The 20,611-nt window shown below is 54.1% G+C and overlaps 1 protein-coding gene across 1 annotated transcript in view; it reads right to left on the bottom strand.

Annotated features, from left to right (window-relative positions):
- Positions 1-8,250: 8,250 nt before the first annotated feature.
- CASTOR2 (cytosolic arginine sensor for mTORC1 subunit 2) overlaps positions 8,251-20,611 on the bottom strand; it is a 67,691-nt gene continuing 55,330 nt past the window's right edge. Inside the window, exons 5-9 of the mRNA XM_003895903.4 lie at positions 20,330-20,453; positions 19,086-19,196; positions 17,582-17,664; positions 15,269-15,363; positions 8,251-15,169 (exon numbers count right to left, since the gene is read on the bottom strand). Of these exons, the coding sequence (XP_003895952.1) occupies positions 15,104-15,169; positions 15,269-15,363; positions 17,582-17,664; positions 19,086-19,196; positions 20,330-20,453 (479 nt within the window). The 3' untranslated portion in view covers positions 8,251-15,103. The remainder of the gene's footprint in view (positions 15,170-15,268; positions 15,364-17,581; positions 17,665-19,085; positions 19,197-20,329; positions 20,454-20,611) is intronic.

Raw genomic sequence — 20,611 nt, 5'->3', positions numbered from 1 at the left:
TGTCATCTGCCACTGGCACAGCAACTTCACAGGGCTCAGTGAGCTGCCTCCCAGGGACCCTCCCTTGCCATGGAGCCATGTTCTGAGCTCTTCAAGGGCTGCGTGCTGGGTGCCAGTCTAACCACTGCAGCATCCGAGGATGCAGTCACCAGACTACCCACAGGCCCTGATCCAGTTAGTCCCAGCTCACGGGCTGTCGTCCATCCACCCCTGCCTGGTCTGACTTCCCATCTAGGCACTCCTGTCCCTGCCCATAGAGTAGGAATAAACACTGGTCTGTGCACAGGGGAAAAAAAAAAGAAAAAAAGGGCGGGAGGCAGAAGTTGCAGTGAGCCAAGATCACATCACTGCACTCCAGCCTGGGTGACAGAGCAAGACGCTGGCTCAATATAAATAAATAAATAAACAAACAAAAATTGGCCAGGCATAGTGGCATGTGCGTGTAATCCCAGCTACTCGGGAGGCAGAGGCGGGAGAATTGCTTCAGCCGGGGAGGTGGGGGTTGCAGTGAGCCAAGATTGCACCACTGCACTCCAGCCTGGGTGACAGAGCGAGACTCTGTCTCAGAAACAAACAGTCCGGGCGGGGTGGCTCACTCCTGTAATCCCAGCACTTTGGGAGGCTGAGGCGGGTGGATCACGAGGTCAGGAGATTAAGACCATCCTGGCTAACATGGTGAAACCCTGTCTACTAAAAATACAAAAATCAGCCAGGCGTGGTGGTGGGCATCTGTGGTCCCAGCTACTCGGGTGTCTGAGGCAGGAAAATGGTGTGAACCCAGGAGGCGGAGCTTGCAGTGAGCCGAGATTGCACCACCGTACTCCAGCCTGGGTGTCAGAGCGAGACTCCGTCTCAAACAAGCAAGCAAACAAACAAATAAAGTGTTCTGGGGTCTTCTCTATGCAATCCATGGCACCAGGACTGACCTAGTGGCCCATCTTAACTCCCTGATGGGACAGACCCTTTCAGAGATGGCCATGAGGCCAGCACCCGGCACTGGCCCGGCCCCGCCCCAGGCAGCATCTGCTCCAGGCCCTGTCCTGCCTGTGATCGTGCACCAGGTACCTGTCCCTGCTTCCAGGACCCCACACTTGCTTTCTCTCTCCCAGGGGGCACTATGCGGCTACCCGAGACACTCCTGCAGCACCAACCAAGGGGTCCGAATTCATTAAACACCAACCCCGATATTTAACATGGAGACAGCAGCAGCCCGGGTTAAGCCTGAGCTGGAGACAGTGTTGGGAGTCCTGATAGCTGTGCTTTTCTAGGATCTGGGGCCACAGTGAGGTGCATCCTCTGTGGTCATGTTTAAGCAGTTAAACCATGGCTAGGCGTGGTGGCTCACACCTGTAATCCCAGCACTTTGGGAGGCTGAGGCGGGCTGATCACGAGGTCAGGAGTTCAAGACCAGTCTGACCAACATGGTGAAAGCCCATCTCTACTAAAACTACAAAAATTAACTGGGTGTGATGGTGAGTGCCTGTAGTCCCAGCTACTTGGGAGGCTGAGGCAGGAGAATCGCTCGAATCTGGGAAGCGGAGGTTGCAATGAGCCAAGATTGAGTCACTGCACTCCAGCCTGGGAGACAGACCGAAACTCCATCTCCAAAAAAAAAGGATAAACCATGGCTGGGCTTGGTGGCTCACGCCTGTAATCCCAGCACTTTGGGAGACCGAGGTGGATGGATCACCTGAGGTCAGGAGTTTGAGACCAGCTTAGCCAACATGGTGAAACACCATCTCTACTTTTTAAAAATATAAAACTTAGCCAGGCATGGTGGCGTGCACCTGTAATCCCAGCTACTTGGGAGGCTGAGGTAGGAGACTTGCTTGAACCAGGAGGTAGAGGTTGCAGTGAGTCGAGATGACACCACGGCACTCCAGCCGGGGTGACAGAGCGAGATTCTGTCTCAATAAATAAACAAACAAATAAATAAATGGGTAAACCTAGACACTGTTATCACCTCCAACCAGGAGGCAGCTGTTTTGCTGGGGAAACATCTCGCTCTTGCGCTGGTAGCAGGTGGCAGCTGAATGCCAGGAAGCCAGAGTGGAGCATATGAAATCATGCCAGTCGGAAAGATGATCCGTTTGAGTTCCCTCCTTGGGGCCTCAGTCTGATTAGGCTCAAGCTAACGGTGGTAGCTGGTTCCACAACTCTAGCAGTTGGTGTGCATTCCAGGAGGAAAATTACATATATATATTTTTGAGACAGAGTCTCACTCTGTCACCCAGGCTGGATCAGTGAGATCGCAGTGATGCAATCTCAGCTCACTGAAAGCTCTGCCTCTTGGGTAGTTCAAGTGATTCTCCTGCCTCAGCCTCCCGAATAGGTGGGACTACAGACATGCACCACCAGGCCCAGTTAATTTTTGCTTAATATTTTTAGTAGAGACGGGGTTTCACCATGTTGGCCAGGCTGGTCTCGAACTCCTGGCCTCATGTGATCTGCCCACCTCGGCCTCCCAAAGTGCTGGGATTACAGGCGTGAGCTACCACGCCTGGCCCCAGGGGAAAATACTGAAGATGAAGAAGATGATTGATAAACCACGTGCTCCCCAGCACGTCCCGTATGCCAGGAGCTGCAGATGGGGTGGTGAGAAGGATGCCTGCATTCAAGGGTGTGTGTCTTGGGGCTGGTCCGCCACCTGCCCTGCAGAGCAGCCAAGGCAATGGTGTTCATAAGAGGGACTTTGGGCAGGGTACGGTGGCTCATGCCTGTAAATCCCAGCACTTTGGGAGGCCAAGGCGGGCGGGTCACCTGGGGTCGGGAGTTCGAGACCAGCCTGACCAACATGGACATGGAGAAACCCCGTCTCTACTAAAAATACAAAATTAGCTGGGTGTGGTAGTGCATGCCTGTAATCCCAGCTACTCAGGAGGCTGAGGCAGGAGAATCGCTTGAACCCGGGAGGCGGAGGTTGCAGTGAGCCGAGATTATGCCATTGCACTCCAGCCTGGGTAACAAGAGCAAAACTCCATCTCAAAAAAAAAAAAAAAAAAAAAAAAAAAAGCAACTTTGGGATTCCTTGGAGCAGATTCTACCCCTCAGACCTGGGGTTCTCATTCTCAACCCTGCTTGTATAATACTATAGCATAGAATCATCTGGAAGCTTTTATTTTTTGAGATGGTCTTGCTTCTGTTGCCCAGGCTGGAGTACAGTGGCACGATCATAGCTCACTGCAGCCTTGAACTCCTGAGCTCAAGCGATCCTCCTGTCTCAGCCTCCTAAGTGGCTGGGATTACAGGCACACTAGGCCATGCCCGGCTAATTTTTAAAATTTTTTGTAGAGACGGGGGGACCTCACTATGTTGCCTAGGGTGGTATTGAACTCCTGGGCTCAAATGATTCTCTTGCCTCAGCCTTCCAAAGTGTTGGGATTGCAGGTGTGAGCCACCTCGCCCAACCTTTTTTTGTTTTGTTTTAAATATATGACGTTTTGCATATTTATTCATCGGTTGCTGGACATTTGGGTTAGTTTCACTTTTTGACCATTATAAATAATGTCAAAACATTCATGTATAAGTTTCACATTGGCCCAGTGTTTTGTTTCTGGAATGTTTTTGTGTGAACATAAGTTTTCAATTTTCATGGATGTATAGCTAGGAGTGGAGTTGCCGGCTCATTCATTTAAATTTTTTTGAGTTTTGACATTTGCATCATTTAATCTACAACACGCTCTGTAAGTTCCAAGATACTGAATATTTATTTCCCTGCATACAACTTGGGCTGTTCCTTGCAGGCTCTTGGCAGGCTTTCTATCTGCTTTTCTTGTGTTTCTGCCTCTAACCCAGGGACCCAGGCGGGGCACGGTGGCTCATGCCTGTAATCCCAGCACTTAGGGAGGCCGAGGCGGGTGGATCACTTGAGGTCATGAGTTCAAGACCAGCCTGGCCAACATGGTAAAACCCCATCTCTACTAAAAATACAAAAATTAGTCGGGTGTGGTGGTGTGTGCCTATAGTCCCAGCTACTGAGGAGGCTGAGGCACGAGAATCACTTTAAACTGGGAGGTGGGGGCTGCAGAGCTTAGATTATGCCACTGTACTCTAGCCTGGGTGACAGAGCGAGACTCCATCTCTAAATAAATGTCAATAAATAAATTAGGGACCCCTCTTGGTGCCCAGTAGTCATCAGAGCTTATAATGACCGTGTACATGGAAATGGGCCCTGGGCATGGTAGCTGATGCCTGTGATCCCAACACTTTGGGAGGCTGGGGTGAGAGGATCACTTGAGTTCAGGAGTTCAAGGGCAGCCTGGGCAATATAGCAAGACTCTTATTTCTACAAAAAAAAAAAAAAAATTAGCCAAATGTAGTGGTGCACGCCTATAGTTACAGCCACTCTGGAGGCTGAGATGGAAGGATTGCTTGAGACCAGGAGTTCGAGGCTGCAGTGAGCAAATACATTTAAAGAAACAAACAAACCAGGCCCTGGGTCTAGCTGCTGCTGCTCGAGTTTCCTGCTCAGCTCAGGTAGACATCTCTTGGAAAAACATCTCAAATGTGATGTTCTGCTACCAACTTTTACAAGGCGAAGACCACATTCAGCTGCCAAGAACCGTCAGAGCAATCACCTTTTTTGTTTTGTTTTGTTTTTGGAGATGGAGTCTCGCTCTGTTGCCCAGGCTGGAGTGCAGTGGTGTGATCTTGGCTCGCTGCAACCTCCACCTCCTAGTTCAAGCGATTCTCTTGCCTCAGCCTCCCAAATAGCTGAAATTACAGGCACACATCGCCATGCTCGGCTAATTTTTTGTATTTTAGTGGAGACGGGGTTTCACTGTGTTGCCCAGGCTGGTCTTGAACACCTGAGCTCAGACGGTCTGCCTGCCTCGGACTCCCAAAGTGCTAGGACCACAGGTGTGAGTCACTGCGCCTGGTCACAATCACCTTTCTTTCTCAGCTGTCCTCCACACATGCATCCAGACCTGTTGCTTTTTCTACCACATTCCTTCTTTAAAACATCAAGATGTAACTCACATAACATAAAACCATTTACAGCACACAGCTCAGTGGTTTTTCGCAAACTGTGTTGTGCAGCTGTCACCATGATTTCATTGCACACATTCCCTTTTGGTGCATATTTTTTTTCCGCTTTCTTTACCATGGGAGCTGACCCGACACTCCCTCCCCTGCCCCAGTCAGCTGAAATTCACATGACAAAACCAGGGTCGGCAAAGTGACCAAAGATGATGCCCTTTCCTTTTGTGGCCTTTGCTTTATTTTTAAATTAAATTAAATTTTTTTTTTTTTTTTTTTTTGCATTTGTTGCTTTTTAGAGACAGGGTCTTGTTCTGTTGCTCAGGCTGGAATGCAGTGGTGCCATCATAGCTCACTGGAGCCTCCAACTCCTGGGCTCAAGTGATCCTTTGGCCTCAGCCTCTGAGTGATTGGGACTACAGGTGTGCACTACCACACCTGGCTAATTTTTTTCGGGGTTTTTTTTTTTTTTTTTTTTGAGACAGACTCTCGCTCTGTTGCCCAGGCTGGAGTGCAATGGCATGGTCTTGGCTCACTGCAACCTCCGCCTCCCGGGTTCAAGTGATCCTCCTGCCTCAATCTCCTGAGTAGCTGGGATTACAGGCATATGCCACCATGCCTGGCTAATTTTTGTATTTTTAGTAGAGATGGGGTTTCGTCATGTTGGCCAGGCTGGTCTCGAACTCCTGACCTCAGGTGATCCGCCCACCTCGGCCTCCCAAAGTACTGGGATTACAGGCGTAAGCCACCGTGCCTGGCCTAATTTTTTATTTTTTGTAGAGACAAGGTCTCCCTATGTTGCCCAGGATGGTCTTTAACTCCTGGGCTCAAGGGATCTGCTCACCTCGGCCTCCCAAAGTACTGGGGTGACAGGCATGAGTCACTGCACCTGGTCCACCCCACTTCTTTTTTTTTTTTTTGAGATAGTGTCTCACTCTGTCACCAGGCTGGAGTGCAGTGGTGTAATCTCTGCTCACTGCAACCTCTGCCTCCCGGGTTCAAGTGATTCTTCTGCCTTAGCCTCCCAAGTAGCTGGGATTACAGGTGGCTGTTACCACGCCTGGCTAATTTTTGTATTTTTAGTAGAGACGAGGTTTCACCATTTTGGCCAGGCCGGCCTTGAACTCCTGACCTTGTGATCTGCCTGCCTTAGCCTCCCAAAGTGCTGGGATGACAGGCATGAAGCACTGCGTCTGGCCCACCCCACTTCTGAATTCCCACTACGGGTCCTTCTTTGCATTCTACCTGCTGTGTTTCTTGTCTCACTAAGCCTAGCTCCTCTGTCCCTCCCTGCTTCTCAAAGTCTTCCCTCTACTATTGGCTGGTGGCTCTTCATTTCCTGGTCCAAGCACAACACCCCCTTGTGGTCCATCCTAGCACTGCACCCCCTGTAATGCTCTGGGAGGGACGCCTGGTGCAGGGGATATGGTGGGCCCCCAGCACCAGCACAAGGGGATGGTTTTGAGAGTTCTGGGACAGTCAAGTTCCCCCATGGATGTTCCGGCTCCAGTGGAATTATCTTTTTTTTTTTTTTCCTGAGACAAGTCTGACGCCCAGGCTGGAGTGCAGGGGCACAATCTCGGCTCACTGCAACCTCCACCTCCCGGATTCAACCCATTCTCCTGCCTCAGGCTCCCAAGTAGCTGGGATTATATAGGCACCCACCACCACACCCAGCTAATTTTTGTATTTTTAGTAGAGATGGGGTTTCACTATGTTGACCAGGGTGGTCTTGCCCGACCTCAGGTGATCCTCCCACCTCCACCTCCCAAAGTGCTGGGATTACAGGTGTGAGCCACTGCACCCGGCCCTCCTGTGGTATTATCTGAAGGCCAGAGCGACAGGACTTGTCTTCAGACCCCAGGCATAAAACTTTCCCAGCAGCTAGAACTCTCCTGGGCTCGGGGTGAGGGAAGAATATTCAGGTTCCATTTTCACTTATGGTCTCCAGGTTCTGTTCCTGTGGGCCAGCGGTGAGGCAGGGTTGGGGCGGGGGTTGATGGGGCCTAGGGCAGGTGTGGGTCTTCAGCCCTGCCCTGCTCACAGCTACCCACCATGGAAAATCTGAGAGAGGAGAAGGGGAAGGGTGTCAGGTCTAGAACCTGCTGGTCTCAAGCCCATCTTTTCTTGCTGGCATAGCCCCAGTGCCCCGCCTACCAAGGGGGCAGGAGCCAGAAGCATGGTGCCCCCTCTCCTGCCCGCAGGGTATCTAATCTGGAGGTATCAGCTCCTGGGCTTCTGGAACTTACCTGTTGTTGTGATGTCCGTGGCAGGGCTCTAGGTTTGGGTCAGAGACCCTTCGGCTGGGCAGCCAGCCCCTGACCTTCCCCTACCATCAGAAAGGCCCTGTCCAACTTCTTCCCCGCACTGCCCCCAACTCCCAGGCCTGCCTCTGCCCAAGGTCTGGGTGGAGATGCTGGGCATAGTAGCTGGTCTCCAAGATGGCCCCCAGTCATCTTTACCTCCTGGTTTCCACCCACTTATGTAGTTCCCTCCCATGTCAAATCAAGCTGGGTTGTATCACACCAGAGTATGATGGAGGCAATGGTGTGTTAATTCTGTGGCTAGGAATAAAAATAACACTTTGGTTTCTAACCTGGACCCTTGCATCTCTTGCTCTGGGGGAAGCCGGGCGCCATATTGTGAGGACACTCAAGCAGCCCCGTGGGTTGGCCCACGTGGGGAAGGACTGAGGCCTCCTGCCTACAGCCAGGCCTAACTTAGAAGTGCATCCTTCAGTCTTAGCTAAGATTTCAGACAACGGCAACCTCATGAGTGACTCTGAGCCAGAATTGCTCAGCCAAACTTCCTGAATTCCTGACCCACAGAAAATGTGATCCATAAATAATGATCCTATTAAGCTGCTAAGTTTGGGAGCAATTTGTTATGCAGCTCAGGTAACTAATACAACCCCTCTGGCTCTGGGGGCCCTTCCTCAGATTTTGCGTTTTTTTTTTTTTTGAGACGGGGTCTCGCTCTGTCACCCGGCTGGAGTGCAGTGGCCGGATCTCAGCTCACTGCAAGCTCCGCCTCCTGGGTTCACGCCATTCTCCTGCCTCAGCCTCCCGAGTAGCTGGGACTACAGGCGCCTGCCACCTCACCCGGCTAGTTTTTTGTATTTTTTTAGTAGAGACGGGGTGATTCTGCGTGTTTTTCTCCCCGCCTCTAGCCCCTGGTCTGTGTTCCCCCGACCACAGTATGGAGGAGAAAGAGATGAGACCAGGTTCTGGCTAGATCAGCAAAAAACCAGACAGCCACCAGCCAGCATCGTTTTTTTTTTTTCTTTTCATTTTAATTAACACTTTACAAAGTACAAAATATACTGTCTTTTTTGGGGGAACATTAGGTAATTTTTTTTCTCTCCAACATACAGTACATGAATCTCGAGGGTTTTGTGTTTCTTCAACAAGAAAATAAGCTTGAGGGCCCCGGGGGGTAGGGATAAGATGGCGGGTTCTCCCCTTCACCCAGATCTTGGGACCGACAAAACGCCGCTGCTGCTGGTGACTCGGGCAAGCCAGGTGAGGGCTGGAGGGGGCCGTGGGCAGGAAGTCCCCTGTCCCCACTACGATGGGGGGCTCTGGGCAGGGCAGAGGTCCCTCAGTACACCATTCATCCAATCACCCCCATCTCAGGATAACGGAAATGATTTTGGCATAGAGAAAGAGGAGGGCTTGGAACTGTTATCAGCTCCCTACTCTTTTAGAGGGAACTCTGCTCAACTCCTCCTGGACCGTCTTCTGAATACAGGTAAACTGAGGCAGTGGAAGGGAAACCACATTGGCCTTGGCCTGTCTTGGGACCTGAACTTGGTCTGCTGTTCACCCTGCCACCTCCAAAGTTGGGTGAGGGGCGGCGGTCTCCAATTCTTTTGGACTTTCTTCCAGAATGAGCCCCAGTAGATGAGGCTCTCCCTGTGAACGCCATCTTTAGGATGGACCTTTGGAGAGTCGGCACGGGCAGCCCCAGTCCCTTCAGGTCAGAGCTGGGCTGCATCACACCAGAGCATGGTGGAGGCAACAGCGTGTGAATTCTGAGGCTAGGGATAAAAAGAGCACTTCGGCTTCTACCCTGTGCCTTTGAATCTCTTGCTCTGGGGGGAAGCCGAGTGCCATACTGTGGGGACACTCAAGCAGCCTCATGGGTTGGTCGACCTGGGGAAGGACTGAGGCCTCCTGCCTACAGCCAGGCCTAACTCAGAAGTGCATCCTCCAATCCTTAGCTAAGATTTCGGACAATAGCAACCTCATGAATGACCCTGAGCCAGAACTGCTCAAACTTCTTCACACCTTTGCCCCGCTCCAGAGTAGTTCTGACAAGTGGGGTGAGGCCATCCTACCAGAGATGCCCCACCCTCTCCCCTGGAGCCAGGGCCTGCATTCGAGTCCTAACCTCACTCACCTAATTTCTGCACTCGAGGCCCGAAAGCAAGACTGCTACTGAGAACTCAAAATGCTCCAAGAGCCAGTCCCATTATCTCAGGTGTGGGCTCAGCACGCGTGCACGCACACACACGCTAATGCATAGGAACACATCCGCGCTCACACGTACATGCACACGCGTGTGCACAAACCACCCAGGCCTGTGTCCCCACTCCTAGCACACAGGCGGCCCTGCACTTCCAATTTCCATAGCTCCTCTTCCCTCGTAGCGACAGCCATAAGCTCTCGGCCACCAGGCTGCCCCCGGATGCCAGGGCTCAGGCCTCAGGCTCCTGCCTCTGCTCCAGGCTGCGCCTAGCTGGCTTCCTTCCCTGGGGCCTCTTGTTATTTTTTGTACAGGCAGGGTCTTGCTATGTTAACCAGGTTGGTCTTGAACTCCTGGCCTCAAGCTCTCCTCCTGCCTTGGCTTCCCAAAGTGCTGGGATGACAGTCCTGAGCCACCAGGTCTGGCCTCCTTTGAATGGGCCCCCGCCAGGCCTAACCCCCTCCCTCAGCATGGTACCCAAAGCCAGTGTATTTTCTCTGTTGGAGAAGCCCACCGGCCTCACTCAAGCTCTGCCTATTACACCATTCAGTGTCTCCATTGCTCCAGGCCTGCTCGGAGCGGGTTAGAAGGTTGGGGGAGCTTCTTCCTATCCCCATGCAAAGTGCCTCACTCAGGAAGTGGTGTCAAAAATCCCATTGGCTGGGCGCGGTGGCTCACACCTGTAATCCCAGCACTTTGGGAGGCCAAGGTGGACGGATCACCTGAGGTCAGGCGTTCGAGACCAGCCTGGCCAACGGCGAAACCCCGTCTCTACTACAAAAATTAGCCGAGCGTGGTGGCAGGTGCCTGTAATCCCAGCTACTTGGGAGGCTGAGGCAGGAGAATCGCTTGAACCTGGAAAGCAGAGGTTGCAGCGAGCTGAGATCGCACCACTGCATTCCAGCCTGGGTGACAGGGTGAGACTCCGTCTCAAAAAAAAAAAAAAAAAAAAAACCCCTCCCCCCCGCCATTGTACGGCTGGGGTGCTCTTGCCTTAAAGCCCCCTCTCTTAGCTGGGGCTGGGAAAAGCCCTGGTTGTCCCCACATCCAGATCTCAAGGCTCAGAAAGGGGCCCAGGGTGGCCTTAGGACTCCCCAGGGTATCCCTGGAAAATGTGGCCAGGAGGAGGGGGTTGGTGGGAGGGGGTCGGGGTTCACCTTTGAAGATCACCAGGCAAATAGTGCCCTGCAGGGGCTATGACAGGGGCCTGGCCCTTCCTGTCTTCCCAGTCTTCTCTCCTGACCTCCAGGGCATCCTCTGTCACCTCAGAGGGGCAAGCCCCTCCAGACCAAGCCTCCTCCTGCTAAACAAATGTCACTGTGGCTATGCTGCTGCTTCCAGAGGCCACACTGGGAGCCTCTGATCCCCCAGCTCCTTCCTTTCCTATCAACAGCCTGGAGGTGAGAATGCCGGTGGTTTGGAGTGAGGCTCTGGGCCCCCGCCTCTGAATCTTGGGGACGGGAGGCTACCAGGGTCAGGCCTGCAAACCTCTCCAGCTTGGATGCATGCCCTGGGCTGAGGACGGTGGCATGGGCAGTGCTCCTTGAAGGGGGGCGGTCCTAGAGATGCCCATGGAGGACGGAGGTACAGAGTCAGCAATGCCCAGATCTTCGCTGGGTCAGGATGAGGGAATGAGGGAAAAAGGGGTGTCCTGGAAACCAGAGGAGCCCCACGACGAGGCAAAACTTATCAGTGGCAGGGAGCGGGTGGTCACTGCTCTGTTCCTCCCCATCCTTCAGTTCCCACTGGTACTCAGTGTGCAGCAAGGGAAGAGGGGGGGGGTTGAGACTGTCTGAGCTTTTCCTACTGGAGAACCACACAGGGGCCAAGACACACACTCCAAGAGCCCAAGTGGCAGCCCCAGGGTCACCTGCTCACCCCTAGAAATTCCATGAGGCCAGGCACGGTGTCTCACGCCTGTAATCCCAGCACTTTGGGAGGCCGAGGCACGCGGATCACTTGAGGTCAGGAGTTCAAGACCAGCCTGGCCAACGTGGTGAAACCCTGTCTCTACTAAAAATACAAAAATGAGCCGGGCGTGGTGGCGGGCACCTGTAATCCCAGCTACATGGGAGGCTGAGGCAGGAGACTCGCTTGAACCCAGGAGGTGGAGGTTGCTGCAGTGAGCCGAGATCGTGCCCCTGCACTCCAGCCTGGGCGACAGAGCAAGACTCCATCTCAAAAACAAAACAAAAAAATCCACATCATGGATGGAGAGCCCTCTTTCTCCCCGCCAGGCACCTGCCCCATCCGCCAGCGCCAAGATAACGGGCCCACTCCTCTGATTACCTCCGAGGGATGGACAGCAGATAGGTACAGAGTTCCATGCAACTGCGGATGGAGCCCCTCCGAGAAACACACGCACCTCCAAGTGGGGTCTGGGGCCTGGAGAGACGCTCCCACCCAGCAGACCAGGAGATGGCTGGGGGACGAGGGCAGACGGCCCCTGCCTAGGGAAAATCACACTCACGCCCCACCCCCAAAGAGCTGTGGAGATCAAACCAAAACGACACTACACACAGGACGCCGAGAAGATAAACCAAGCTTTACACGAGCAGGATGGGGACGGGAAAACTAAAGGGGCCCCCTGTGACCGAGGAGCGGGGTCCCCGGGGGGCAGCTCCCATGGATCGGGCTAGAACAGGGACCACCCCTGCAGAGCCAGCCAGGGCGGAGAGCCACACTCTGGCCACGGTGCGCCCCGACATGCGTGCTTTTCTCCATTACACGAGGCCAGTCCCGAGGAGGTGCCCCGGGAGCAGAACCTGAGATTTCTAAGCTTGCAGGTTACAAAAAACAACAACAACAAAAAAACAGATAAGCCACCTGTGTAAAAACTGCCACCCACGGAGGCGGGATGCAGGCAGCGTGTGGCCCATTCAGCAGGCCCGGGTCTTCAGGGTGAGGCCGCTGGTGGGGGGCAGGGGAGAGGGGGTATTCTGATTAAAAGCAAGAAATTCCAAATACTCCTCCCTCGGGATCAACGTCCCCCCAAATAAAACAAGGGTACCCAGGGACCTTGGCTGGGGAAAGCGGGCTGCGGGAGGCATGACCCACGCCACAGCGGGCTCTCAGCACCCATCCCACGTCCCGTGTCGCAGGCTCTTTGAGCTGCTGGCTTTGTTCTCTCCAGTCAGGTCTGAGGGAACCCGTCGGCTTCTGTAATAATCGTATTGCCTATATACTTGAATTAAAAATATATGGTGGCTCACGTGCCCGCGTGCATGGCAGACGGCGCGGGGTGGCCCGTCACGCCCACACACGTGTGCACACACAGCAGGGAGCTGTGTCCACGACTGCGCACACAGTATATATTAACATATATATTGCTCAAGTATATATGCTATTTACAGTATATATCTCTATCAACATAAAACACAGTATTTATAGGTGTGTACAATAGATACGTCCTAGGAAGTCTAGGGGACACACGACTCTGGGGTCACGGGGCCGACACACTTGCACGGCGGGAAGGAAAGGCAGAGAAATGACACCGTCAGGGGGAAATGACAGAAAGGAAAATCAAGGCCTTGCAAGGTCAGAAAGGGGACTCAGGGCTTTCACCGCAGCCCTGCCCCACTCAGCCGCCTCCCTTTTGGGACCAGTAATGTACGAGTTTTGTTTTGGAGTTTTGTGCAAAACGAATTAACTTAAAAAAAAAAAAAAAAAAGTTGGTTTCTAATTCATGTGGTGGGTCCCGAACACCCACAAGGATCTTAAAGAACAGCTTCTCTATCTGGTGGGCTTCCAGGGCACCAAGGGTCCCACTCAGCTCAGAGCAGCGGGGAGCACTTTGTCAGGACTAGAAAATATCCCTTCTCCTCTGACCTCAGAAACAGCACAACTCGGCTGGGTGCGGTGGCTCACGTCTGTAATCCCAGCATTTTGGGAGGCCGAGGCGGGCGGATCACTTGAGCTCAGGAGTTCGAGACCAGCCTGAGCAACGTGACGAAACCCTGTCTGTATTAAAAACACAGTAACTAGCCAGGTGTGGTGGCACGTGCCTGTAATCCCAGCTACTCGGGAGGCTGAGGCAGGAGAATCACTTGAACCTGGGAGAAGAAGGTTGCAGTGAGCCAAGATCGTGCCACTGCACTCCAGCCTGGGCAACAGAGCAAGACTCCATCTCAAAAAAAAAAAAGAAGAAAAAAAAAAAAACCAGCACAATTCAACCACCGGAGCTAAAGCCACAGGGGCCCTCGGTCCTGCTCATCCAGAAAACTACCCCACTGGAAGGGACACCCTGGCTGACCCCATGCCTCCTGGACAGGAACACTGAGCTGGCCCGCCACCCGCTGTCCACCTCCCCATGGCCCTCGGGTTCCCTCACGCCCTCCGCTGCTCAGACAGAACCACAGCTGGTTGGGGGGGGTCCTACGTGGGCTGCCAGCGGCTCCAGCGTCTTGCAACAAATCTCTGCTCCCAGCTTCCCTTCAGAAGACAGGGCCAAGGCTCCTGTGACATCTCCCCACTCCTATGCCTGTCCCTGGAGCCACAGAGCACCAGCCGAGTGACGCGGAGCCTCCAGGCCCCCTTGACAGAACTCAAACAGGTCCTATCCTCGCCACACAGGAACTACCGCCAACAGCAGCCTGGGTGCAAATACATTAAATAAAAAACTAAAACAAAGTATGGTTTTCTCTATTAAGGCTCAGTTAAGCTGCCTCCTGGGTCAAGTACTCATGAATGCCACAGCCCCCGACCGCGGGGCGGGCGGGCAGGCAGGTGAGTTGGGGGCACGGGAGAGAGGAGGACGGCGGGGAGTCCTATGCTGGTCTAGTCGTCTGTTGGGGAGGTGGGACACCACCTAAGAGACCCCAGGCCCGGAAAGTCAGGGATGTCCCTGCTGGGGGAAGCTGAGGCTCTACCTGCCCAAGTCTGGTCCAGGGAGAGCCGAGGGGACAGGAGCTGGTGCTCCAGACTGGTGGGTCTCCTGGGACCCTCCCTCCTCCCCCAAGGACTGGGTGCTTGTGGGGGAGGATCTGGACAGGGCCCTCTTGGCAGTCTTGCTGGGAGTCAGGCCCAGGCCCTGTGGTTGGCAGGCGGGGTACAGGGGGAGTCTGGGTCCTTCCCAGCTCGAGGATCCCACCTGGGCTCCTGTCTGAGCCTCACCAGCCCCAGTGACCTGAGGGGGCCGCGCTGGCCTCCATTCTGAGGGAACCAGCCCTGAGCTGATGGAAGCAGAGACCAGTGACCCCAGTACTCACCCCCAAACCCTCCCGGGCACCCCAAACTCGGCCCCACCCTGCCAACTCCAGCCCTGCAAGGTGACATGACAGCTGGCACGCCGGTGTCTCGTAGGAGGGACTGGCTTCCCTCGGCATCTGCCCCTGGCCATGGGTGAGGCCAGATGAAAAGGCGCATCAGCTCACGGGCTCCCTGGGCCTCCGAAAGCATTTTCTGGGGTGGGGAGGTGGGGAAGAGAAAGGTCGTCCTCTGGAGGGCCTGGGGGGCTCCGGGAAGGCAGGAGGGCATGGGGAGGCCTTGGCGTGGGCCCCTGACCTGGAGGGATTGGCAATCGACGGAGTCTCCCGGAGAGGCCCCTTTCTCGGGGTCCCCAGGCCGATTTTCCAGTCTGTAGAGAAATACTGCAAGATCAATCTTCGGGGTTAGGGCTGGGCCCGGGCGGCAGCAGGGAGGAGCAGAAGAGGTCCTTCTAGTGCTTCTCTGCTTGGCTGACCTTCAGGGCACTGATGACACCATTGATGTTCTCTTCTGGGACCTGTGCGGGGGGAGAGGAGGCAGATGCCTGCCCGTGAGCCCAGGAACCCGCTTCCCCGCCCCGGCCCTGCCCTGGAGGGTTCTGGGTCTGGACACTCACAAGTGCATGATCGAACTTGAAAGTACTGATGTAGTAGGCTGGGATGTCCGCAGCGGCCAAGGGCTCCGAGATCTGGGCCACGATGCCACACTCATCTAGGGACAGGGGAGACCGTCCTTAGCCTCTGTGTAACCTGGCTACCCTGGCCTATGTGGCTCTTCAGCCTCTACCCTCAGTGGGCAATGCCTACCCTGCACCCACCATCCTCCTAGAGATTCCCATCTGCCATCCCTTTTATTTTTTTTTTGAGACAGAGTCTTGCTCCATCACCCAGGCTGGAGTGCACTAGCGTGAGCTCACCTCACTACAACCTCTGCTTCCTGAGTTCAAGCAGTCCTCGTGCCTCAGCCTCCCAAATAGCTGGGATTATAGGCATGCACCACCACGCCCAGCTAATTTTTTTGTATTTTTAGTAGAGATGGGGGTTTCACCATGTTGGCCGGGCTGGTCTCGAACTCCCGACCTTAAGTGATCCATCCACCTCGACTTCCCAAAGTGCTGGAATTACAAGCATGAGCCACCACACCTGGCCTCCCACTCGCCATCCCCATCCCTCTTGAAGGCTTAACCCAGATGTCCCCCATCCAAGAGCCTTCTCTGGTTGCTGGCCAGTGACATAGTTTGGCTTTGTGTTTCTGCCCAAATCCTCCAATAGTAATCTGAAGTGCTGGAGGTGGGGCCTGGTGCAAGCTGACTGGATTATGGGGGTGGATTGCTCATGAATGGTTTAGCATCATCCTCTTAGTACTGCTCTTGTGACAGTAAGTTCTCATGAGATCTGGCTGTTTAAAAGTGTAGCACCTTGGCTGGGCGCGGTGGCTCATGCCTGTAATCCCAGCACTCTGGGAGGCTGAAGCGGGCGGATCATCTGAAGTCAGGAGTTCGAGACCAGCCTGGCCAACATAGTGAAATACCATCTCTACTAAAAATAAAAAAATTAGCCAGGTGTGGTGGCACACGCTTATAGTACCAGCAACTTGGGAAGCTGAGACAGGAGGACCACTTGAACCCGGGAGGCGAAGACTGCAGTGAGCCAAGATTGTGCTATTGCACTTCAGCCTGGGTGACAGAGCAAGATCCTGTCTCAAAAAGAAAAAAAAAGCAAAAAAAAAAAAAATGCTATCCACCAAAGACACTGTCTGGACAATTGTGGAAACAGAGGAAAGACTGAGTCTTAGGGAATGACTGACAATTTTCTCCTGTGGAATCCTGTCATTGTGGTTATACAGGAGAAAGTGCTTCTTCCCAGGATGGAAAAGGTGAGGCATTTAGGGGTAAAGTGGTGGGTGTCAGACTCTCTGGGAGATGTCTGACAATTCCATGTATTTATGTGAAGAAAACACGTTAAAAAGTTGCCAGCAGCTATTATCTTTGAGCTGTGCAACTAAGTAGTGATTTTTTTTCTCTTTAATTTTTATCACAGCCCCAATTTATTCTTTTTTAAATTTAATTTATTATTTTTTTTTGAGACAGAGTCTTGCTCTGTTATCAGGCTGAAGTGCAACGGCATGATCTTGGCTCACTGCAACCTCCACCTCCTGGGTTCAAGCCATACTCCTGTCTCAGCCTCCTGAGTAGCTAGGATTACAGGGACACGCCAGCATGCCTGGCTAATTTTTTGTATTATCAGTAGACACGGGGTTTCATCATGTTGGCCAGGCTGGTCTCACACTCCTGACCTCAGGTGATCCACCTGCCTCGGCCTCCCAAAGAGCTGGGATTACAGGCATGAGCCACCTCGCCCGGCCTCTTTTTTAAATTTTCAGAGACAAAGATTTGCTCTGTCGCCCAGGTTGGAGTACAATGGCATGATCATGGCTCACTGCAGCCTTGAACTCTTGGGCTCAAGTAATTCTCCTGCCTCAGCCTCCTGAGTAGCTGGGATTACAGGCGCCGGCCACCATGCCCAGCTAATTTTAACACTTTTGGTAGAGACAGGGCCTCGCTATGTTTCCCGGGCTGGTATAGAACTCCTGGGCTCAATGGATCCTTCCACCTCCGCCTCCCAAAGTGCTGGGATTACAAGCATGAGCCACCGCGCCCAGCTGTTTAATTTTCTAATAATAAGCAACATATTAATTTTCGAGAGGGGGCAAAATAAAAGCGCTCTGATTGAAGCCTGCTGCCCCCCCGTCCCCAAGAGGCCTGTGTACACCTGCCACACGATGGGGAGCAACAGAAACTTCAGGCTCCCCAAGCCTCAGTCTCCCCATCTGTACCCCCCAGCAGGGGCTGAGTCACTGCGGACAATGCATGTGAGCTCAGCAATGCCAGCCCCGCTCAATCCCCCGTGCAATCCACCCCCGGACTCACCAAACCCCAGGGGCTGTCCTCCAATCCGGACCATCTTCCAGAGCTCTCCGGATGCGCTTGTGAACAGCAAGTTACTAGGAAACCTTCGAAAGGATCGAGAGAAGAATCCCCGAGGCTGATGTAAGTTGCGCTCCCTCCTTGGCGTGCTGGTGCACCAGCCAGCGCGAGGCACGGGGCTGGCCAGGCAGGTGGACGGGTTGGGCAGAGCTCAGGGCCCCCCAAACACAATCCCTGCCAGACACCCGGGGCCCATTCAGCCCGCAGCCTCCTCGTCTTGCGGGGAGGCAGATAGGGAGGGTGATGTCAGGCTGGGCTTTGGAACAAGACCAAACCCTTGCTGAGGCTGGTCTAGACACCTCTTCCCAGGTCCAGAGCAGAAGCTGAGGGAGAAATAGCACCCGGGCTGCGGTTCAAATCCCCACTTTGCCACCACCCCACAGTGGACCTTGGACAACCGCTGTACCTCTCTGAGCTGGGGGGCCAGTTTACTTATGATGAAGGGCTATGGTGAGGGTTTATTAGAGACAAAGTGGCCGGGTGCGGTGGCTCACGCCTGTAATCCCAGCACTTTGGGAGGCTGAGGCTGGCAGATCACTTGCAGTCAGAAGTTCGAGACCAGCCTGGTCAACATGGTGAAGCCTCATCTCTACCAAAAATACAAAAACTGGCCAGGTGCGGTGGCTCACACCGGTAATCTCAGCACTTTAGGAGGCTGAAGTGGGTGAATCACTTGAGGTCAGGAGTTCACGGCCAGCCTGGCCAACATGGTAAAACCCTATCTCTAGAAAAAATAAAAAAAATAAATAGGGTATGGTGGTGTGCGCCTGTAATCCCAGCTACTTGGAGGCTGAGGCAGGAGAATCACTTGAACCTGGGAGGCAGAGGTTGTAGTGAGCCCAGATCGTGCCACTGCACTCCAGCCTGGGCGACAGAGTGAGACCCCCGTCTCAAACAATAAATAAAAATACAAAAATTAGCCAGGTGTGGTGGCAGGCACCTGTAGCCCCAGCTATTCAGAAGGCTGAAGCATGCAGATTGCTTGAACCCGGGAGACAGAGGTTGCAGTGAGCTACGACTGCACCACTGCACTCCAGCATGGGTGACAGAGCAAGATCCTGTCTCAACAAAAATAAAAATAAAAAATATCATGCCTGTAATCCCAGCACTTTGGGAGGCTGAGGCAGGCGGATCGCCTGAGGTCCGGAGTTCGAGACCAACCTGGCCAACGTGGCAAAACCCTGTCTCTACTAAAAATACAAAAATTAGCTGGGCATGGTGGTATGTGCCTGTAATCCCAGCTGAGGCAACAGAATTGCTTAAACCTGAGAGGTAGAGGTTGTGCTGAGCCGAGATTGCACCATTGCACCCCAGCCTGGGTAAGAGCGAGACCCCGTCTCAAAAAAAAAAAAAGAAAAAAGACAAAGTGGGTGATGTGCCCTCACAGAGTCCCCCCAGATCCTGGGGCCCACCCTGGGTTGAACGTTCACCCCAGGGCCTGGCTCACCTCTGCTGTGTCTGCACGTCCATCACCAGGGAGATGTAGCCCTCGATGAGGGAGAAGGAGAAGAAGCGGATGTGGCCACAGTCATCCCCGGTGGCCATGGGGTCCTTCACTCTGGGGACCGGGGACAGCTGGTAAGGATGGGGCTCCTGTGGCCCCTGCACATTCACACCAGCCCAGGGAAGTTGGGCCCTGCCCAGGCTTTGATGCCACCCGGGTGACCCTGGGTCAGCGTCCTTCTCATCCTGCTTGCTATGCAACGGGGATGATTTCATGGCATTCACAGAGGCGGGTGCTCCACCTTGCAGTGCTGGAGGCCCGGCCGGTCCCCCACGCAGGCTACACGGGCCCCCTCCCGGGTCTGCCCGCATCTCAGAGCACAGGCTGTGGTGGCTGTCAGCATGCTGGACCCCGGCCCGCCCCACCTCGTGTTGGCCTAAACTTTACAACATCCGCTGGGGAAGTGACACAATGTCTGTTGTTCACCAAATGAAACAATCTGAGTTCTCAGCTCCTCAACAGACTGGGCCTGTCCTTGGAGCTCAGTGGGGAGTGGGGAGTTTGTTACAGCTCCCAGTGTGTCTTTGGGGCTTCACCAAATTTTGGGGTTCCCAGGGTAGGATGTCTCCCCTCTGAGACTGGGGCTTTTAGGTAGAGCTGTATCTCCTCCTCAGCCTCAGGCAGGTCCGTGTCTCTCCCCTCAGACTAGCTCCAGGGTAGGTCCGTGTCTCTCCCCTCAGACTAGCTCCAGGGTAGGTCCGTGTCTCCCCCCTCAGACTAGCTCTGGGACAGGTCCATGGCTCCCCCCTGGACTAGTTTCACGGCGGGTCCATGTCTCCCACCTCAGACTAGCTCCAGGGCAGGTCTGTCTCCCACCTCAGACTAGCTCCAGGGTGGGTCCATGTCTCCTCCCTCAGACTAGTTCCGGGGCGGGTCTTTGTCTCCCCCGTTAGACTAGCTCTGGGGCGGGTCTTTGTCCCCCGCCTCGGACTAGCTGCGGACTAGCTGTGGGGCGGATCTCTGTCCCCCCATCAGACTAGCTCTGGGGCGGGTCCTTGCCTTCCTACTCAGACTAGCTCCAGGGTGAGTCGTCCGTGTTTCCCGCTCAGACCAGCTCTGGGGCAGGTCTGTATCTCTTCCCTCAGATGAGCTCCTGGCAAAGCCTCCCCTCTCAGACTACGACTCCTAGGCGGAGCCGTGTCTCCCCCCGCCCACCCTGTGGCCCCTCATGCCCAAGGCGGCCCTACCCATTGGAGTAGAACATGACATCCATGAGGAGTGTGGCAACAGCAGGCAGCGTGTCGGGGTCCAGGCTGGTGACACAGAACCTGTTGCTTGGGCTGGACAGTGGGTGGATGACCGGCCTCTGGACTGTAAGAGCACAAAGATATCAGGCACTGAGGCTGGGACTGAAAGCAGCAGCTTGGGTGGGTGCAAGGTCTGGGAAGAGGGCTGGGGAGGGCTCAGCCTCAGGCCCCGAGAGACTTAGTCACTGCTGCTTCTCTAGCCTCTACCACCAATTACCACTG

The sequence above is a fragment of the Papio anubis genome, chromosome 4 (genome assembly GCF_008728515.1).
Source record: "Papio anubis isolate 15944 chromosome 4, Panubis1.0, whole genome shotgun sequence".
In the NCBI taxonomy this organism is placed as follows: Eukaryota; Metazoa; Chordata; class Mammalia; order Primates; family Cercopithecidae; genus Papio; species Papio anubis.
This window is presented reverse-complemented; position numbering and strand designations above follow the sequence as displayed.